Genomic DNA, 21,872 nt, shown 5'->3' on the forward strand with positions numbered 1-21,872 from the left:
GATTGGCTCTAAGTGGAATCCTATGTACTTTCTCTTGGAAGTTATATTAGAGTTCATATGTCTCAGGGTGCTCCAAAACATCGGCTCTGGCAGCTCTGTGAGTTATTATGGAGTTGCTTTGAGGGCCTTCAGAGGAAGGAATCACAGAATGGGAGAGCCAAGCTCCCCACCTGACATCAACAAGAATCTATTTGCTTTTAATCTCTGGTTGTCCACGTCGAATTGTAAAGTTTCACTACTATAAATTTTTGAAAATCTTGTTACAGACCAACCCCTTTTATTCTACAGAAGGGAGCAGCTGAGCCTCAGAGAGGGGAGAAGGTTAGAACCTGACCTCTCTTTCAGGCCTGTTTCTACCATGCCACCTGCCTTGGGATGTAGTAGGTATGACTCTGCTAACTCACTGGGAAACAGAATGCAATTCTTCTCAGGAACCCGTCTTTTAGAGAAGCCACTATCATAGTGGCCCTTGGGATGTCTGTCCAAGAAATGACCCCATTTGTGTCAGACCTGCCCCATTAGGTCAGCCCCTTTGGCTATGTGCTAGATGGTCCCAGTCCCCTGGCCCAGACTATTGGACCCTGACCCAAACAGCAAAATCAAATTCCCTGATGCAATTTGGAGGTGGGATAGCAACCTGCTAACCAGTCTCTGTTGGTCCCTGAATTAGGAAGTGATGTGAAGCTAGAATGTCCATATTTAATCAAGGGATGAGTGAACAGGAAAAGCTGGCTTCAGAGACATAAAAAGAAAACAAAAACGATGCAAAGATACACAGTCATAAAAGGCTATGTGGCTTCAGAAAGAGGAACAGAAGGCAAGACAAACTTTGGTTTCTTTTGGCTTGCCAGGCCCCACTCCCGGAGCTTGTACAGCCTGGATGTATCTCTTGCACTTGAACTTTGTGCTCTTATGTCCTGATAATTAACTCCCTTTTTGCCTGAGAAATTGTAGTGGATTTCTGTTTCTTGCAACCACACCATCTCTGAACAAGGCAGCACATTGGAACGTCTCCTCCAAGCAGATACACAGGCTCGGCACCTGCTGGTCCACCTTGGTTCCTGATGTGTCTCTGAGGCCAACTTTGCGAGGCCTTATCTGTAGCTGTGGGAAGGGCGTAAGTCAGTGTACACATGTCACCATCTATATGCCCGTGAGTATTAATGCCTGTGTATGTGTGATGCCCTATTTGCTGCATCTGTGTCGAGTGCTTTGAAGTACTCATTAAAGATCTCCAGAAAGGGCCTTCACCCATCTCCTAGGCTTTGCAGTTTCATTCCCATAGCAGGACTGGTGCATTGCTTCTGTTGGGACTTCTTGCTTAATCCTTCAGAGCAAGCACAGCACTGTTTACAGTGAGAGGTACTCCCTTGGGTGATGGAGTTTCTGCATCAAATTAAGTCATTCCTCCAGCTTCTAGGTCCCAAGGATGTTTGTGTAGTTCTCTAAGTCACAGCATGTCTGTGGTATGGTGGGGGATAGGGGAGCTATGGGGACTAGTTCTTCCTGGAGCAGAGTCTCCAAAAGTGGCCCTTTGACATGTTCCCATGGCAATTTTTGGAAACCATGATAGAAACAATCAGAGGAAGCAGAGTGAACACAAGGGTCAGTTTCTTCAATTCATGAGCAGTCAGAACAGGAGATGCTTAGGAAGGAATCGTGGCTGGTGCCTCTTCTCCATGCTCATCCCATACCCCAGTGACAGGATACCACTTCCCTGAAGTTAAAAACATGCACCACACTTCCAGTAAAGGCTGGAGCCACAGAGGGCACCTAGCAAGCTTGCTTTCAAGGTCCCATCAACAAATGAGAAGGGCAGCCAAAGACAGATTGACAGAAACCCCACTATGTTGCTTTTCTTTTTTTTTTTTCCTGAGACAGAGTCTTGCTCTGTTGCCCAGGCTGGAGTGCAATGGCACAATCTCAACTCACTGCAACCTCCACCTCCTGAGTTCGAGCAATTCTCCTGCCTTGGCCTCCTGAGTAGCTGGGATTACAGGCGCCTGCCACCATGCCTGGCTAATTTTTGTATTTTTAGTAGAGACGGAGTTTCACCATTTTGGCCAGGCTGATTTTGAACTGCTGACCTCAGGTGATCCACCTGCCTCAGCCTCCCAAAATGCTGGGATTACAGGCATGAGCCACTGTGCCCAGCCGAGAGTTTTAAAGAAGGTGAAAGCTCTTCCCTTTCCCTAACCTAGCCTGGCCTTGATTCTGTTAATACCAAGACTGTGTGAATTGGAGTGGAAAGCAGAAGTGCTGAAGGGAGCCATTGCCAGAGGGAAGAACACAAACTTCAAGGCCAGATGCTCAGCGGAGCTCTCAGAACAGCCAAGCCGGGAGGACAGTCAGGAGGACCATAGGCCAGGCCACCAGGAACCCTGAAATGCAAGAAAGATGACTGTCAAGTGTTGGGCTTTGGGAGTCAGGAGCAAACATAAGTTGTCCTCTTTGTCTTTCACAACACAAGGATGAGAAAGGCAAAGCATCTTTGATATCTGGCCTAGTTATAGTCTCTGGGACTCACATGGTAGAGGCAAAGCTATCTAATCACCAACCATTTTTTTCATTTTCCTTTGGACACACAGGAATGCAATTTTTCCCAGTGTCCTTTGCAACTAGGTGGGGCCATGTGACCGAATCTGGCCAATAAAATGTGCATAGAAGTCATCTGTGCCATTTCTAGGTCTGATCCTTAAAGCCTCCTATATATCCTGTTGCTCTCTCATCAACCATCTAGGGAGCAGATGCAGAGGATCCAAGATAGGACTTGCAGGGGATAGTGGAGTTACCAGAAGTTACCAGAAGGTAGTAGAAGCCCGAGCTCCTAACGACTACATGGAGCAGAACTGCATCCTCTCCCCCAGTGATTTAGTGGGAAACAATACTGTCGTATAAAGACACAGAAGACTGGGGACTGTTTGTTATAGCAGCTAGCATTACTTACGCTGACTAATACTGAAGGGGCAGAAAGACACAGAGGTTAAAAAGCACTGCCTCTGATGCCTGATTACTTAGCTTAGAATCTCAGCTCTACACCTAGCTGGGCAGTCCCAGAATAGTTATTAAACCTCTCTGCCTGTATTTTCCTGTATGCCAAAGAGAAATATTAATAGCACCTGTGACTTCACTGGATTTTTGTAAGGCTTAAATGAGTGAGTTCATATTAAGCATTGAGACCATTGCCTGGCACACGGTAAACACTATATAAATGTTGGTTTTAAAAGCTAGACTCTAAGATCTAGTTCTGCTGGGATTGTATCTCTTTGGCACATCACTATGTACTCAGTTTCAGTGAAGGACGTGGATCCCAGATGATAATGGTCTTGTATCAGAGGGCCTAGGAGAAACAAGTGAGCCTTCCTGCCATACTACCAAATTATAAAATCTCCCCATTACCCCAATTTCAAAGTAACTGGCTGATGTCCTAGAAGTGAGGAGAGAAATATCATAAATTTCAGAACAGTACATGACAAAAAGTTATAATTATAAAAACAGGTTGATGTTCAATTAATTCTAAAACATCAAAGATGATTGTGACAGCAGACAATGAAAACCACAAGTGCCCTCTTGTAGTGGGTAGGCTGTCTCAACATCAGACTGATCCCCTCCTTGTCCAGAAGCGTCCAAAATCTACCACCCATTCTAGAAATTAGTCAATTTGGCAAACTCTACTGGGAAACCACACTGTTCCAGGCACTGGGCTAACCAGAAAGACTGGCAGAAGGGAATGAGACTTGAGGTTCTTGACTTCAAGCTGCTTTTTTTTTTTTTTTTTTTTTTGATGGAGTTTCGCTTTTGTTGCCCAGGCTGGAGTGCAATGGTGCAATCTCAGCTCACCGAAACCTCCTCCTCCCGGATTCAAGTGATTCTCCTGCTTCAGCCTCCCAAGTAGCTGGGATTACAGGCATGCACCACCATGCCCATCTAATTTTGTATTTTTAGTAGAGTCAGGGTTTCTCCATGTTGGTCAGGCTGGTCTCGAACTCCTGATGTCAGGTGGTCTGCCTGTCTTGGCCTCCCAAAGTGCTGGGATTACAAGCATGAGCCACTGCACCTGGCCTAAGCTGCTTTTAGAATGAGCTCTAACCACTCCTCTCTATGAGCGTGACTTTTCTTAGCATTTTCTGATTGCTAGCACGGAACATAGAGAGTCCATCTTGGACTTATTTGGGAAATTTAAAAACTGCCATCTAAGTTTGGGCTTTGAGGATGGAAAGAACCTTTTCATGTTTGGGTTCACCAATATAGGTCATTTTGTGGGAAAGCAAATCTTAATAGTATGTGCTTTCCATTTTGTCCAAAACATATTTCTAGTACCCTATAAATATGTAAAAAAATGTAAAAATGTTCTCTCTCTGTGTCTCTGTCTCTCTCTCTCCCTCTGTGTGTGTGTGTGTGAGTGTGATATTTCTTTTATTAGTCAGCTTGTTTAGCTCCAAGTCATTCATCAAAACCCCATTCAGATGTTACTACCTGGTGAAATTCTTTCCAGACCTTATCCAATACAGTTATTTAGCCTTTTATGTACTCTTTCTGTACTATCTACTTGCTTGTCATTTATTTGCTCAAGTGCCTGTCTCACCTGTGCAATGAATTGTTGATGTTCCCATGCGTATGGGGCTCATTCCCCTAACATTTACACCTCCGACTCATTCTTCTCATTTGGCTTCAACATCACTTACTCTGAAAGTTTTTCTGACCACTTATCCATTCTGATAGTCATTCTTCCTTCCTACCTTGCTAATTAAGCCATCAAACATTGGTTAGGCACATGGCCCACCCAGCGTAAAGATTACATTTCCTAGCTTTCTTCACAGCAATGTGTGGCATGTGACCAAGCACTGGCCAATGAGATGTAAGTGGAGGTATAAGGTGCCAGCTTTCAGGAATGTCTTTTAACACTCATTGGCTTCTTCCTTGTTCCCTCCATCCTGCTGCCTGGATACAAAGGTTGGAGCTCTGGCTGCCATCTTGGAACATGAAGATGATGGCCACACCTCAAAGATGGTGGAGGCATGAGTTGGAAGGAGCCTGGGTCTTTGACAGCTTTATGGTGCTGCCCCGCTAGCCTTGGACAGCTTGCCTCTAAGCTTCATTTATGTGTGACAGAAATGAATGTCTGTACAATGAGAATACATGGACACAGGGAGGGGAACATCACACACCAGGGCCTTCCAGGGGATGGGGGGCAAGGGGAGGGAGATCATTAGGACAAATATCTAATGCATGCGGGACTTAAAACCTAGATGACAGGTTGATGGGTGCAGCAAACCACCATGGCACATATATACCTATGTGACAAACCTGCATGTCTGCTCATGTATCCCAGAACTTAAAGTAAAATGAATTAAAAAAAAATAAAAAGTTCTTGAGTTTGAAAAAAAAAGAAATGAACTTCTATTTTATTTAAGGCATTATTCCTCTTTGATCACATCACTTTCTTTTATTTCTAAAGTACCGTGTTTACTTTTTTATTTTCTACTTTCCACACTGCTGCATAAGCTCTATGAGGGTAGGCACCTGGGCTGTTTTGTTTGCCATCACATCTTCAGTGCCTAGAAGAAGGCCTGGCACACAGTGGGCACTCAGTATATATTTCTTGTTAAAGGACTACCTCCTCCACTATACTGTGGGCATCTCAAAGGCCAGTCTTAGGTCTGATTAATGTCAGTGTCCCTAGCATAGGGTCTGGGCCATAAAAGGGGCAGAATTGAAAGGAGAAAGGAGAATTGGGAAAGCTGTGGGAAAGGCATGAGAAAATGATGTACCTGCAGTGCTGGGGGTTCCATTCATGACACCGGGAGACTGTGCACCTGTGAACAAGAACAGAAGGGGTGGGTTTCCTCAGTCATGCTCCAGTGACTGCAACACTGTGGCCATAACTGCTTCACATCCTCCTAGACCCGGCCATCGCAACCACCAGCAAGTTTGTGGCCACATTGTGGGGGGCATCTAAAATCTGGCACAGGCACCTTTCTAGACACTTTGCATGCATCTTAGACTTAATCCTCCTAACAGATTTGTGAGGAAAGTATTCTTATCCCCATTTGACAGATGAGAAGACTGGAGCTCAGTGATGTTAAGGGACTTGCCAAGTTGACCTTGCCAGTCAGTAGCAGAGCTGGGATTCAAACCCCAGTATGTCTGATTCAAAAGTGGAAGTTCCTAACCTCCACCAAGTTACCCTGTGATGCCACTTGAGGCTTCAAGTTGAGAGCTCAGTGAAATGGTAGGAAAACTCAGGGCAGAGCCTACTTCATGAGACAGCCTCCATTTGCTCTGGAGAATGGAAATGGTGATAATGCTTACCTCCCTCACCTGCTGTGAGCATTCAAAGTGATCATGTATATAAAGGCATTTGACAAAGTGCCAGGCACAAAGAAAGTATTATTATTACCAACATTACTGCATCTTAAGTCCTTTAGGGGAAAAAAAAGGCTTTCATTCTTCCACGTCTCCATCCTGGTGGAAATAAAAACACTAACTAAACACTACTGTAAACCCATGAGTAGGATGGATGAAAATATGAGGAGTCATTGGAAAGCCTCCCCTATATTATACTCCAGAATACTGTAAATGAATGTTGGAAAACAGTCATTCACCAGAAAACACAGTTGCATTTAGATGGGATTTAGGACTTATGCCTCACCCATAAGGAACTGAATTATGGGGACCTGGAAGCAGGTGGAATAAGGAAAAGGCCACATGTTTTGGAATCAGACTGAGCTGGGTTCAATCCTAACTCTAGCCACTCATGAGTAGGGGGATCTTGGGTGAGTCACTTAATCTCTCTGAGTCCTAGTTTCTCACCTGTAAAATGGACATAGGCATGGGAGGATTAAGTGAATTGATGGATGCAAGAGCTTAGCCTGGTCTCTAAGCACACGGGAGGTCCAAATGACAATATTGTCATTATTACCCAAAGCATCTTAAAGAATAGGTTTTTCAGTAAGGGTCAGACTGAGGTGGTAGAAGAGCCCTGAGAAGTTGAGTTGGTGACCCCAGGCATCTGTGGTTAACTGTCAACACTCAGCCAGCTGGTCTTGTCACTGGGATTTGGCCACTTACCTCTCCGAGTGATGGGTCCCAAATCTAGAACCCGGGCTAGGTCGATGGCCGGTACTTCACTGCGGACTTGACTTCTTGAGCAAGACTGTAGGGATGATGAACTTTTATTATATCAAAATTTAAATGCCTGGATTCTATCTAGACTGCTCCTACAATGGGCAGCTCTGGACCAAGAACTGTGTCCAGAACTGGTTCACGCTATGGCCCTAATTCCGATGCTGTGGTTATCTCAATCTAGAAAATTATCACTGTCATGCCAAACAAATCTGGGTTTGAATCTCATCAAGTAGAGACTTTCTTTTAGCTATATAATTTGGGGCCAATGACTTTGCCTTTCTACAATAACTAAATGATACCTACCTGGTTGTGAAGATGAAAATGAGATGTGCCTGCAACACGTGGGCACAAAGTAAGCACTCGGAAAATGCCAACTATTCACAGGCAGTTCCAAATGCAGGCAAGAGCAGGGGTACTGGAGCCACCTCTCGGCTGGGGCACACCCTGGCTCTGATATTTTCTAATTGTGTGTGGCCCTGTGGGCAAGGACTTCTCTGAACCTCACAGTGGAGTAGGCAAAATAATCTACTTACAGGGTTGTTCTGAGACTTACATTAGAAAATGTATGCAGAAGTTTTAGCATGGTGCTTGACAAAGTGCAAGCACTAAAAAAGTCATCTATGATTATAATCATTTAAAAGATGCCAATGGAATCTAGTAGACAGATTTCTTTATCAAATCTGCCTCCTGGGGACACAAAAATTGCTTAGATATGGGCCTTTAGGAGATCTAGAGTCTATCTATTTATTGTTCGTTCTTCCCTCCCTCCCATCCATACACCTACCTATCTCGTTCCGTCTCTTCATCCTGCTTCCTTCCTTCTCTCCTTCCCTGTCCCTCCTTTCCTCCTCCATCACTCCTGTATTCCTTTCTCCATCCCTCCTGTATTCCTTTCTCCCTCTCTCTTCCCTTTCCCCTCCCTTCCCTTCCCTCCCTCCTTCCCCTTCCTCGTCCCCTTCCCTAATCTTCCCTTTCCCTTTCCTCTTCCCCTTCACCTTCCCATTCCCTTCCCTTCTGTCCATCCTTCCCTTCCCTTCCCGTTCGCTTTCCCCTTCCCCTTTCCCTTCTCTTCCCGTCCCTCCCTTTCCCCTCCCTCCCACCCTCCCTCCGTTTATAATTCCAATAAATATATATGGACAGCCTATCAGGTACCAGGCTCCATGCCAGGCTCTGAAGAGTTCAGTTCAAAGAGACACTCACAGGCTGGCACTGTTCATTAAGAGAATCACAGAGATGAATCTCACAATGCAGGAAAACTAGGTCATAATGTCCAGCAAACATGAACATCTGAACTGAGAACCGGCTTTCCGAGGACCTCCCATTCTCCTCCACGTGGATGGTGGAATCACGTTGATTTGAGCAGCTGGGAGGGTGACAGGGGCAAAGGTGTAACTTCTAAAAACAGCAGTGGAGAAAATTAAAGAGTCCCTCGGGTTCCCTCCATCATGATAACGTGGACTTTTTCTGTTCCTCTGTTTCCTCCAAGATGTTATCCATAAGCTCACATGGCTTAAATTATTTGAGGGCACAGTCTCTGGAGTGAAACAGACTGGTTTTATATTCTAGCCTGACCCACGTTCTAGCTAAGTGATTATGGGCAGGTTACTCATCCTTACTGAACCTTACTTTTCTTGTCTGTAAAGTGGAGACAGTAATATACACTTTATGAGACTGATGTGAGCATTTAATCAGATAATCCACATATATTGCTTGGCACATAGCTAATGTGCCATAGCTCAATGACAAATATTAGCTAGGATTATTACTATAATTTAAATCATGATCTATAGAAATGCATTTTTCCCTTGTTTTTGTCAGCCGGGCATGTTTAATGATATTTCACCCCACAACATTTATCATATTGTTTTCATATTGACCAGTGTTCACTTCTGTGTAATAATCCGTTACTACCAAATTGATTCCCTATTTTTGAACAATCAGCCTGTTGCCAAAGTTATCAACGATATTGAAATGGAAAATATTGACATTTGTTTACCCTGCCCACCTGTTTAGTATTAATATTTTAGGCTAAAATCTCAGGAGTGATATTTCTGGGTCAAAGATTGTGGTTATGATATGTAATACAACTTACACGTCTGCTGGGGATGGATGAGATGAACACTTTCCCGTAAACGTTAGTAAGGCCAAATGATAATTCCAGAATTGTTCGTTACCTGTTTCTGATGATGAAATACTTCACAAGGTCAGCCTTGTCTTCAGTGGGGGTGGCATAGCAGTTCCTCAACACCAGGTTAAACCGGGAGGTGTCCCCTTGTTCCAAGATGGCACCCACATAGAGCACGGACTCAACAGACAGTTCAACTGCATCCCCTTCGTAAGGATTCGTGTAGTTCTGGTCTTGGAAGAGGGCCATCCTGACAATGAACTCTCCATTCCCGTCCACACTGACGTTCAGGGAACTGAGAAAAAGAAAGCCACAAGAGACCTCAGAGAACAACATAAATCAAGCCCTGCACTTCCTTAACACACTTACGAAGGCAAGGACACACATCTTGGATCCTTAAGTGAACTAGTCAATCAGTCGTTTAAACTGAGCATTTATTAGCTTCCAGGCACTAAACTTGACAGACAAGTCTGTCTCTGGGATTTCCACCGATCCTCCCTGCAGGACAGGTTACACATATCTCCCTTGCTGAAGGAATAACTGAGTGTATACCTCCATCTTCTCACCTGCAGAGTGGGGCTGAGAACCAGTTCTGTGTGTTCACGTTTTTTAGCAACAGATCTCTTCCCTGCATTCCACAGTCTTCAGTGAAACACCAATTTTAACAAGATAAATGGCTTTCATTTTGATTTTTTATGAACCAGGAGCCCCAGCACCAAACCATCTGGAAACCACTGAATTAGAAAATGTCTAATCCTTCTGATCCTGATGCTTTGTGATCCCAGGGAGCAACAGGGAATGAGACGGGCACTCTGGATTTTTGACATCTCAGAAAGTCCCCTAGCAAGTCTAGGGATGCTAAGGAACTGATTCAACAGGGCCCCATTTCAGCACAGAAACACAACAAAACAGAGAAAAGCCCCTGCCCAAATTGCTATCTGATGCTATTTCTGCTGGGGACGGGGGTGCCTGTTTATCCGATAAAAGCTGGTCTCTGCTTAAATCTCACGTCTGCAGGGAAGCTGTTCTGTCCCCATCAAACCCACCACCAACAGGGGTCTGGAACCCCTGTTCCCTGCTCCCAAAGCACCCCACATTTCTTTTACGTTGCACTCATCTTGCTTATAAGTAATTATTGGTTTAATTAGTTGTTTAATACCTTTGTTCCTCAAGGTGAATGAACTTTGAACTTGTCCTGTGTTTTTGTTTTCTAGCACATTTAGTAAGCACTGTTTCATGTTGCTGCATTGCCTAGTTATAACAATCTTTAATAGCCACGGAATAGTCTATGTCTGCCTTGTTCATGCTGAACATCTTTAATATACAATCAATGAATACTTGTGGAATGAATGACTGAATGACTGGAGGCTCCTGGAGGAGGCTGGCAGTATGGTGTGGACATCATAGTCTGCACTTGAAGTAAGTGTGATGTGACTATTGCCAGGGTTATGGGTCAAAGGGCAAGGGTCAATGCCATACCTTACAATGGGCTGCAAGGCAGCTTGGAGGCTGACTTTCATGTCCAGTGGGTAGGCACATTGGAAGTTGATGTTGAGGATGGTGTCTCTGATGATGAAATCATTGACCAAGGACAGGGTGTTTTTGTAGATGGCATGGGTTTGATTTCTCTTTGGCAAAAAAACAAAACCACACAGATGTTTATGTGTATGTGTATGTAGGTGTATCTCAAATCCAGATCTGATTTCCAGAGTCAATTTGCTTAACCATGCAGCCACCCTACCTTCTGAGCTCATGGAGGTCAAGGGACCTCCTCCTTCAGTGTTACTGACACTTTATGGGAAGGGGAATGAGGAAATCAGGCAAAAAACTAGAACGATAAATTATTGACCCTTGGGAAGAGTCAGGAACCAACAAGCTTGCTTCTCTGTGCATCCCTCCCCCACCATCCCTAATGGAAATTATCATAATTGTAGCTTACATTTATGAAACTCACATGTCAGACTTATACTAAGCTCTTTATGTAAACCAACTTGTGCACTCTCACACAACCCTGGGGGCTCAGGGAAGCTAAGTGGCTTGTCCAAGATCTCAGAGCTACTATGATAGGTCCCATCAGCCCAACACATACCTTCTGGCAGCAGTGGTGTGAAAGCCACTTACCTCCAGAATGTTCCTGCAGGCACTAGCCTGGACGGGGCTGGTCACAGATACCCAGTTCCTCTCCTCTGTCTGCAAGATGCTGCTGCAGTTTGGGTCTCGCAGGTAGGCGATGACCTCCTCCCCCAAACCCAGGCCTCCCAGCAAACATTTGTCCACCTTCACCTTGATCTCCCTGGGCCCACAGTCTAGCTGAGGCTGCAAACTGTGGACATCTGCAAAGCAGAGATGAAGGCAAGTAGAATGGACATGAGTCTGGAAGCCCACTTTCCCTACTCTTTGGTAACGTCTCCATGACCCAGAAGATTATGTAGACTAGAAGGTCCCTGGGATCCAGATGGAATTCATGCCTAGGCTGGCAGTAGGTGAGATTGGCAAAGGGGGCCCCTCATTCAAGATTTCCAAGTGTCCTATGTGCAGGCTTGCTAAAGTTTTTTAGTCTAGTTCCCCTTGGGGATTGTGTTATTTGGGGAGGCAGAATGGGCTTGCATTCCATACTAGAATCAAAGTTAGATATATGCTACCTTGTTGAGTCAGCACAACTGACCAAGTTCAGAGCTATCATATTTTAACTCAACATTTATTCAACACACAACTTCTTGAGAATCTACTATCTGCCAGGCACTGGGGCTACAATACTTATCAAAACTGAAAAAATTCCCACTCTTATAGAGCTAACAGTTGAATAGGGGAGACAAATAGTAAACTAATAGGAAGACAGTTTCTATTGCATTCATTAATGCATTGATTCAATATATATTTACCAACCACATTATCTCTCTCTCTCTCTCTTTTTTTTTTTTTTTTTTTTAGACAGAGTTTTGCTGTGTTGCCCAGGCTGGAGTGCAGTGGTGCAATCTCAGTTCACTGCAACCTCTGCCTCCTGGATTCAAGTGATTCTCCTGCCTCAGCCTCCCAAGGCTGGGATTACATGCATGGGATTACAGGCATGAGCCACCACACCTGGCTAATTTCTGTAGTTTTATAAAGATGGGGTTTTGCCATATTGGCCAGGCTGGTTTCAAACTCCTGACCTCAAGCGATCTGCCGGCCTCAGCCTCCCAAACTGTTGGGATTGCAGGCATGAGCCACTTTACCAACCACCTTCTCAAATGCTAGGTGCATTCAACACGAAGTAAATAAGGCATGGACTTGGCCCATGAGGATTTCTTGGTCTTGTGTAAACACCAACATATCAACAGTTTATTATACTTCAATATGATAAAGATACAGACAGAAGTATGTACAGATGCAGGGGGAGCAGAGAAGAAGGTCTATCTGAGTCTCTTGGTGAAGTCAGGGAAGGATTCACAGTGGTATGAAATTTGAAACGTGGGTAGGAGTTTTGCAAGTCAGTAAAGCAAGTGAACGCATCCCAGGCTAAGGGAACAGGAGAGGCAAAAGCATGGAGATGGGATAGAGGGAATGGTGCATTTGTGGAATTTCAGAGTTCAGAGGCGCAGGAACCTAAAATGAGAGCAGGGTGTGGGAGAAGGAGATGGAAGTGAAAGTCAGATCACAGAGGGACGTGTCTGCAAGCAATGGGGCCCACTGGACAGTCATCATTGTGCTGGCCACTGATGAAGACTTGAGGCAGGCCACCTGCTCACTCAGTCAGCTGAGACTGTCCTTGGAGCCCATCCAGGTACAGGGAGGGCCTCCTTAAAGCCCAAAATCTGACTCTGTGATGGGCCCAAACCCCAGAAAACCACACTGACTCTCTGGGGCCTTATCCACTCAATGAGCAGAAAGAGTCTTCAAGGAGATCAAGGTTGTTGGTTGCTCCCTACTCCTCATTTCCCAGGGTGCTTCTGCTGGGCACATCTAAGCATCGCCCTGTTCACACTGTGGCTCCGTTTTCCAAATGTGTCATGCTCCTTCTTGTCCTGCTGCCTAGAACACTCTCTCTTCCATAGGGACTTGTAGTGTGCTCAGAGGAAGGCATGCTTGTGCCAAAGGCAAGATCAAAGGCCCTTGTTAGAGTTCAGTGATGGAGGGAAATAATCTCAGTGGGAGGCTCATCCATCCCCTGTCCAGGGCTTAGTGCTTGTTTGTCTATGACATCCCTACCCATGGGACATCTCACTCTGCTTGCTTACCTCCTGGGACGAGAAGTTTATCACCTCCTGAGCCTGCCCAATTGGACTGCTCTGATTTAGTTCTCACAATAGCCCTGTATGGTGGGTATTATTATTACCTTATCCTCATTTTACAGATGAGGACATTCAGGCTCAGAGACAGTAGTGACTTGTCCCCAGAAGTCTGCCCATGTCCCTGACATGAAGACCCTGTGGCTATGAAAACATAGCTCCTACATTAGCAGAATTATCATCTTCAGTGTCTTCATCCCTCAGGGGTCAAGCCTGCCCATGTCAGAACCATTTCCTGAGGCCACGGCCCAGCAGCTGACCTGGAAATTTGCTCCAACCCTGCCCTCCTATCCTTGCAAACCCACTGGCTTTACAGCAAATGGATTGGAGAGCCCACATTCCCTTGACCTCAGGTCCATGCCCCTGACTCTGCTTTATACCTTATCTTGACCCTCTAAAGCTCCCTCCCTCCTGCCCTGCCCCCTCAGGATGGTAGTTACTTGCCCAGTGAGCAGCTCACCAGAGCTATTGAGGTCCTGTCTGCAGAAACAGCCCCAGGTGCTGTTGAGGGCAAGGCACTCCTCCTCGGGGCGGCAGGCCTTCTCACACTTGTCCTCCACAGTGGATGGGTCTAGGTGATGGGGCATGGAGAGAGAAGATCAGGATGCAGTGCAGGCTGGACTTGAGGCCCCCAAGTCCAACCCTTTCATTTCACCGGGGCACAAGAATCTTGCCAAGGTTGTGTGATACTTAGTGGAAGCATCAAGCCTGACTCCCAGTCCAATGGGATAAGTGAGAGCCCTAAAGCTGCCACCTGAACACTTACTACAGGCAAGACTCTATTCTAAGGACAAGGAATGTATTAGCCTATTCAATCAAAATGAGAAAGGACAGCATGGTGGTTAAGGCCATGGATGCTGGAGCTAGAATGCCAAGTTCAAATCCCAGCTCTACCATGCTCCAGTTCTGTGATACTAGGAGAGCCCCTTAATCTCTCTGTGCCCCTAATTGGGGTAATTAGGTAGCACTTATCTCGTGGAACTGGGGAGAGGATCAAATGAGTTAATACATTTGAAGTACTTAGGATAGCAACAAGGACATTGTGAGCATTATGTATTAGCTGTTATTTTTGCTATTACCCCCCCTTTTTTTTTTCAGATCAGAACACTGAGGCTCAGGGAGGCAAATTAAACTTCTCAAATGGAGCCAAAATCGGAACGAGCATGAGTTCTGGATTTTATGCTACACACATTTATAAACTAGGAAATTTCACCCTTGAATGGGAATTTCTGGCTTGAAATGTTGGAAGGTCTCAACCCGTGTGTTGAGTTCTCACTGGGCAGGAGCTGAGTCGAGGCTGCTCTGCATCCTCTCCTGTCTCCTCTTGACTTGCTCTACTCACTCTACTGAGCCTGGGAGGCATCTCATTGGCTGTGTAGCTGCCTCCTCCAGGGCTCTGCTGCTCACCTGTGCAGTATCTCAGATTACACCAGGGAGTGCCTTCCAACCGGTACACATGGTACCCGCCTGGGCAGGCCTTCACCAGCACCTCTGTTTTCCAGAAACAGCAGTTGCCACTCCAATGGGCACAGGCAGTGTGGTTGATGATGCCATCCCCAAGGGCAGGGTGGGTCCCATTCAGCCACATGGGAGCGTCTGTCTGGCATCGGTGCACCTGGACACAGGTCTCCGACATCCTTACTCCTCCTTCCCCTACAAAGCGGTACCAGCCGCTCATGTTATTATCGCACCCCTGGGACCCTTCTGAGTTCTCTGTGCTTCGGAAGGGTTCATCCAGGAGGGTGTAATTCTGACAGGGGTCAAAACAGACATGAGCCTCTGGGGTGCCAGGAGCTCCGCAGTCCAGGTCCAGCCCATACGAACTGGCTTCAATGGGGTTTCCGTAACCTGGGAAAGTGACAGAGTGCAGTTGGGTTTACTGAGCAATGCCAGAACCTACAGGATTTTTTCCCCTCCATGCTCTATTTTGGCTGTGCTAAGGACTCCAATGAGGACAATACACACACGATCCATTAATTAAACATCAACTTCATCACCTTGGGGGCAGAATAATCAGTGAGGACCTTCTGTGGTATTTTACAGGCATTGAGGACATCAGGGCTACCATCCTGCACAGCCTCCCTCCCTGCCTCAGAGTAACAAAGTTCTTTCCAGTGCATCATGCACACAGCAGCCTTGTTTGACCAATATTTGTTTTTCTCATTATAAATGTAATACAGGCTCACTGAAAAAGAACCTCAAACATCATTAAAATTAATAAAGCAGAAATGAAAGTTGTCATAAGCCCATCTCATCCCCAGAAGTAACAATAAATTTGTAATATAGCCTTCTTCTTAGGCAAGTTTAAAATATATTGCTTTCTTAAAAATAAAAATAAGTTTAATTCTGTGCAACATCTTTTTTTCCACTTGCATTTTTTACTTAATATAACATAGACATTTTTCCATACCAGTAGCACAGTCTATTGCAAGAACTCCCAACCTTGGCACTATTGACATTTTGGCTAGGTCATTCTTCACTGGAGGAGCCATCCTGTGCATTATAGAATGTTTAGGAGTATCCTTGGCCTCTACCTACCAGATCCCACCAGCATGCCCCAAAGTGGTCTCCAGGCATTGCCAAATATCTTCTTGGGGGGCATCGCCCCCAGTTGAGAACCACTGATCTAACAAGACCATTTCTGATTGTTGATCTACCATTTTTAAAAACAGTTTTAGAAACTGTGATGTATGAAGAGGCAGAGAAGTGAAGGAGGAAGACCACAGGCTGGTCAGGCTGAGTTTAAATCCAATTCTACACCTGCTGGCTGGGTGACCTTGGCAGGTGACTTAAGTCCCCTGAGACTCATTGGCAAAACCACACCTGTGAACCAGTGGTTCTCAAACTTTATCCGTTCCTATGCTTTGGGTCATGACCTTTGTCATACATGTGTTTGCCTGTCCTATTATTGACTTAAAATGTTTCTTTCAATGATTATCTTTTAAGAATTAGTTTCATCTTAAAGAATAATATCTGTGATAACATAGATATCATGTGCTAGTTATATTTTTTACATGTGCATAAAAAATAAACATACAGCCATTAAAAACTTGTTAAGAGTTTGCCAGGCACCCCCAGAACCATCTTGGAATATATACACCTCATTTGGGGAAAGAAAGCCTTAAATGATTGTTAGAGGATTAAATGTGATAATATGTGTAAAATGCCAAGCACAGCACCAGGGTCAAGCTAATTGTCTTCTCTAGTTCTGTTTTGTTGAATGCTGTAGATGCCTGAAGAAGGAGCTAAGTGCACACACAGGATCATGTGCTTACAATACACATTAAAGGGGCTTTCTAAAAAAAAGAGATTTTCAAGCTTTGCACATGCTTATAATACACATTAGAAGGGCCTTTCAGAAAAAAAGATTTTCAAACTTTGCTTATGCATGTACTTATTTTAAGACAAGGAATCACTGCATTTGTTATTCTTAGATTGTATTTTTCCACTGGAGGCCTCCAATGAGCTCAGTACCCTCTCCCACCCTCCTCCAGGGGCTGAAATTTGCACTCTAATTCTAAGCCTGAGACTCCTTTCTGCAAGTATCTGAATTGCCCACTTCATAAAGAGATCACTTAATCTAGCCCTTTCAGGAAAAGGAGAAGGCACTTACCAGCACAAGGTGACTGAGTTATGTATTTCTTGATCTTCTTTAATCTGGGGTCTCTGATCTCCCAAAGATATGGGCATGGGAAATTATGTTAACTGGCTCCCACTGCCCTTTCAGAGGAATTTCTGATTAGGCTCTTTGAGAGATTGTGACTTGATTTCCATTGTTTCTCATTATGTTTCCCTTGACTTCTAGCTCTGAGTTTTTGCTTTAGAACTGCCAATTCCTCTTCCTTACCTGAGCCACCTTCTCTGCACTTCTATCCTCACTTGCTAGGTCTTCCTTGACATCTGAGATGCCAGGTGAGCAGAATACTTACCTCGCTGCACTGCAGATGCCTGGGTCAGAATGCAGGAGACCAAGGCCAGCCACAGGAGGCCAGAGCCCACCATCCTTTCCATAAGGTGAGGCATGCAGGTCACTTTGCTGTATGCAGACTTCCCATGCAGCTATGGGAAAGAAAAGACCAAGATAAGATTAGGGCATAGGTCTATGTTCTTAGAAACAGATCCGTTGACTTCCTTCATAAAGAGCTGCATTGTTTCAAAGTAGGTGTGACTTATGGACAGATAGAGTGAGATAATGGGTGATAAAATTGATAGTAAGCAAACCAAAGGCAAGCTTAGAGCTGGCTAGTACTGCAGAATGTCCTAGAAAGGTCTCAGGATGGTCCCTGCTCAGGTGGAAGTAGAGGCTCTTTGGAGATTGGATAGAGAAAAAGGGATATGGTACCTGTGAATACCTGCACACAAAAGTAATGACTGCCCTTTCTTAGTTTTATGCATTGGGTGCTGCTAAGAGCCCCCTGAAATGTCCTCTATGCATGTAGATTTCTGTGAGTGTGGAACCATGTCAAACCAAGCCCCATGTTCCTAGCTCCTAGTACAGAATCTGGCACACAAAGAGTACTCAGTAGAGGATTAAGGATGAATAAATAAATCAATGGGGGTTGGGGGCGGTGGCGAGGCAGAAAGAAAGAGCTGCAAAAAAGCCTGCCAGCATTTGGATGGCATTTACTTTTCTGGGAAATACTTTCCCTAAATGGCCAAATATTTGGATAACTTCCTACAACCTCTGGAAGACTTCAGTGGAAAATAGAGATTGGTTTCGGGCAGGGATATCATGAGTATGCTATGAGACAGCAGGGATAGGGAAGCACCCAGGATTGGTGATTCTTAGAGATGAGATCCCAATAGAGACCTAGTTCCCTGGTGGGAATATCTGGGACAAGGAAGAGGGTGGCGTCCGTAGGCCTGGAGCATCGCAGATGACTGGAAGCATGACTGAGTTGGACATAGAGTGGTACCTGGAGCACTTGACAATGGCCAGGGTCCAAAATACTTGCTGGGTTCTAAAAATTTCCAGAAACAAAGAATCCTAGCATGTCCAGTAGATCAAGATTTCCCAGGATTAGGAGGAAGCCTCCTGGGGCTTAAAGCAGGACTTACCTCCGATGAGAACACAAAGCGTTCCTCCTCCTCTGGCCAGCCATGGGAATGCAGCCTGCTGTGGGCCGTCTTTTTATTGCAATTTCCCACCCATGTGTCTCTCCTCAATTGGTGCATAGGTATGATGGGAGTTCTAGGCCATACACTGGGCTTGTTGAGTGGAGGTGAGATAAGCCATTTACGCAAAGGATGGTGAAAGAAGGGCCCTCCCCTCACAATGTCAACCCTTCCAGCTGTCTCAGCATTGTGCGAATGCTTTCTACAAACAATAGTGCTGTGTGCTGAATGCTGAACATGCTGGGCACTGCTTTGCGTTCTTGACTTCTCACATTTAATCTTCATAATCAATCAATGAAACTGGTGCCATATTTATTACCAGAAACCAAACACGAATTGAAAGGAAGCTTAATACCCAAAGGGAAGTGAAGAGAAAATCAAACAGGCACTTGTTTGCACAATGGATTTTCAGTTGTACCTTGTGTTCCTAGCTAATCATCTTGGAACATTTCTGCTTCTGTCTGAAGGCCACTGAGCTTGGGGCCAGTTAGACTAAGAGGACACATAGGAAAGGAAAGAAGGGAGTGTGGATGTTTTGAAAAATTCCATTTATTGGTCCATAGAATCTACCCAACTCCGGATTTCTAATGCTGAGCAGTTTTGGAATGGCTAATTTGGTGATGATGGATTTTGGAATGGCAAAGGACAGACAAAGGTTCTTGGACAAAAGAAGCACCAGAGTAGCCCCTGTAAATCCCTTTTGATATCTAGGCTGCCCTAGAGATTGGAAGGCATGAGACTGAGAAGAGGCTGTAGAGGATCTTGGACTTATTAACTCCAGGCTTGGACCTGGCTTTCATGACACGGTAGAAATCATGGACTTCATAAAAGAGCCAAAGCTTTTGCAGAAAAAATGGCCACTGCTTCTTCTCTGTCACTCTGGGACTCCTTAAGGAGCCAAGGCAACTGGAGTCAAGGGAGCAGGAGGGTCTTGGCATTGGTAACACCTTCTACAAAACCTCAACCTGGAAAAAGAAAAGGTGCTACAAGCCACCTTCTCTACTCCCAGAGCAACTGGAGAATAAATAGTCTCTAAAATGTGGAACTTGTGACAACTGGGCCCACTAAATCACCCACTGATCCATTCAGTCTGGCCAGCTGCCCATCCCAGTCTCCCCAGTGGCCACTCTTAACCTTCCCATTCCTCTTAAATGGTCTCTGCAGCTATTATCACCCACTCACACCACCTTTCTCAGCAGATATCTGGTACCCTACTTCAAAAACAATTTAGGCCACAACACCTGACCTTGCTCCTTCCCCTATAAACATATAAATACTGGTCTCCATCCTCCACCCCTTCCCCCTCCAACTTCTGATAAGGCGATCTTCCTCCTTTTCAAAGTCAGTTCCTCCATCCCTCTTCTGGCTTCTCCATTCCAATCTGAACCATGTAGCTACAACTTTATAGCCAAATCCACTGGGTAGTTTGTTTCTGCTCCTTTGTGATTGGATTTGCCTACTGCTTGTTCCGGGTACCTTGCATTTCCTTGACTCCGCATGTTCATATTTTCTTGATTCTCCTGTTTCTACCTGGAGATTTCTGCTCTGTTGCTACAAGATCCTGTCCCTAAGAATGCTGGTTAGGTCCCATTTTCCTTTTCACTTCATAAACTCTCCCTGGGAGGTATCAAGTTATCTCATGGTTTCACATACCATCTCCAGGCTGGTGAGTTCTGAATCCGTATCCCCAGCTTTCGCTACTCCCTTGAACTTCAGTTCCATCTACCTATTGATTGCTGGACCTCTCACTGCCGCTGAGATGCTTGAGACACCTCAAACTCAGCAAGTGCAACTCTGAGCTCATCAAGTCCCCTAAATCTCCTCCTCCTCATTGTATGATCTATTTTAATCAAAGGTGCCACTTGCCTCCCAGTCATCCAAGCTGGAAACTTGGCCTCTTCCTTTCTAAGCTCCTTCCTTTCTCCCTCTGCTCCCATTTCCAATAATCCTTTCTTCTCCATCTCCACCTCACCAATCCAAATTCGGGCCACCATTCCTTATGAAGGTAATTTTTTTTTTTTTAGCAAGAGTCTTGCTCTGTTGCCCAGGCTACAGTGCAGTCACGTGATCATAGGCTCACTGCAGCCTTGATCTCCTGAGCTCAAATAATCCTCCCACCTCAGCCTCCTGAATAGCTGGGACTACAGTTGTGGCCCACCACATCTGGCTAATTTTTAAACTGTTTTGTAGAGGCAGCATCTTGCTATGTTGCCCAGGCTGGTCTTAAACATTTTGGCTTAAATTATCTTCCTGCCTTGCCCCCACAAAGTGCCAGGATTACAGGCCTGAGCCTCTGCGCCCTGTCCAGAGTCATTTTAATAGCTGCCCAACAGGTCTCCCTGCTTTCATTCTTATTTTTGTTTGTTTTCTCCCCTGCAGCCAGAGGCCAGTGTACCATCTGTCAGCATTATCTCCCATTCCCAGCGCTTTATGCTCCCTGGGATCTGACCCCTCTTTACAGTTCCAACCTCACCTACGACTTCTCCACCACACATTGCATGCTCCAGCCAATCTGTGGTTGTCTGGCCTCTTCCTCATCTTCAAGCCTTTGCATACGCTATTCCCTCAGCCTGCATCACTCTTCACCCAGCCTCCTCCTACGTTATCACCTCTTCCAGGAAGCTTTTCCTTTTTCTTTTTTTTGAGGTGGAGTTTTGCTCTTGTCACCCAGGCTGGGTGCAATGGCATGATCTTGGCTCACTGCAACCTCTGCCTCCTGGGTTCAAGTGTTTCTCCTGCCTCAGCCTCCCGAGTAGCTGAGATTACAGGCACCCGCCACCACGCCCAGCTAATTTTTGTATTTTAGTAGAGACAGGGTTTCATCATGTTGGCCAGGATGGTCTCAAACCCCTGATCTCAGGTAATCCACCTGCCTCAGCCTCCCAAAGTGCTGGGGTTACAGGCGTGAGCCACTGTGCCTGGCCCAGGAAGCCTTTCCTAACTCCACAGGTACTCCTTTTCTCTGCTCCTAGGCCTCTCAGGGCTGCTTCCAATTACACTCACCTGCCAACTTATCTGTCTCCCTCTGAAGGCTGTTAAGACCTTTGTGGACAGAGGCCAGGTGTGGTGGCTCATGCCTGTAATTCCAGCACTTTGGGAGGCACTTTGGGAGGCCAAGGTGGGCGGATCACTTGAGGTCAGGAGTTTGAGGCCAGCCTGGGCAACATGGCGAAACATCATCTCTACTAAAAATACAAAAATTATCCGGGCATAGTGGTGCATGCCTACAGTCCCAG

The 21,872-nt window shown here is 45.5% G+C and overlaps 1 protein-coding gene across 2 annotated transcripts; it reads right to left on the reverse strand.

Moving 5' to 3' along the window:
* Positions 1–679: 679 nt before the first annotated feature.
* GP2 (glycoprotein 2) lies at positions 680–18,921 on the reverse strand. 2 transcript variants are annotated; one of them, XM_057300044.2, is made up of 11 exons: positions 18,580–18,629; positions 17,451–17,580; positions 14,929–15,369; positions 13,982–14,092; positions 11,375–11,586; positions 10,733–10,881; positions 9,303–9,548; positions 8,329–8,491; positions 7,072–7,156; positions 5,772–5,816; positions 680–2,381 (listed from the first exon to the last, which is right to left on the reverse strand). In XM_057300044.2, the coding sequence occupies exons 2-11, from the start codon at positions 17,542–17,544 to the stop codon at positions 2,323–2,325; spliced, it is 1,605 nt and encodes a 534-aa protein (XP_057156027.1). In that variant the 5' UTR covers positions 17,545–17,580; positions 18,580–18,629; the 3' UTR covers positions 680–2,322. The 2 variants fall into 2 exon arrangements, with proteins under 2 accessions (XP_057156027.1, XP_008954254.2); XM_008956006.5 differs by lacking the exon at positions 14,929–15,369 and having other exon boundaries at positions 18,580–18,921.
* Positions 18,922–21,872: the final 2,951 nt, after the last annotated feature.

This window comes from Pan paniscus, chromosome 18 (genome assembly GCF_029289425.2).
Source record: "Pan paniscus chromosome 18, NHGRI_mPanPan1-v2.0_pri, whole genome shotgun sequence".
NCBI classification, from domain to species: domain Eukaryota; kingdom Metazoa; phylum Chordata; class Mammalia; order Primates; family Hominidae; genus Pan; species Pan paniscus.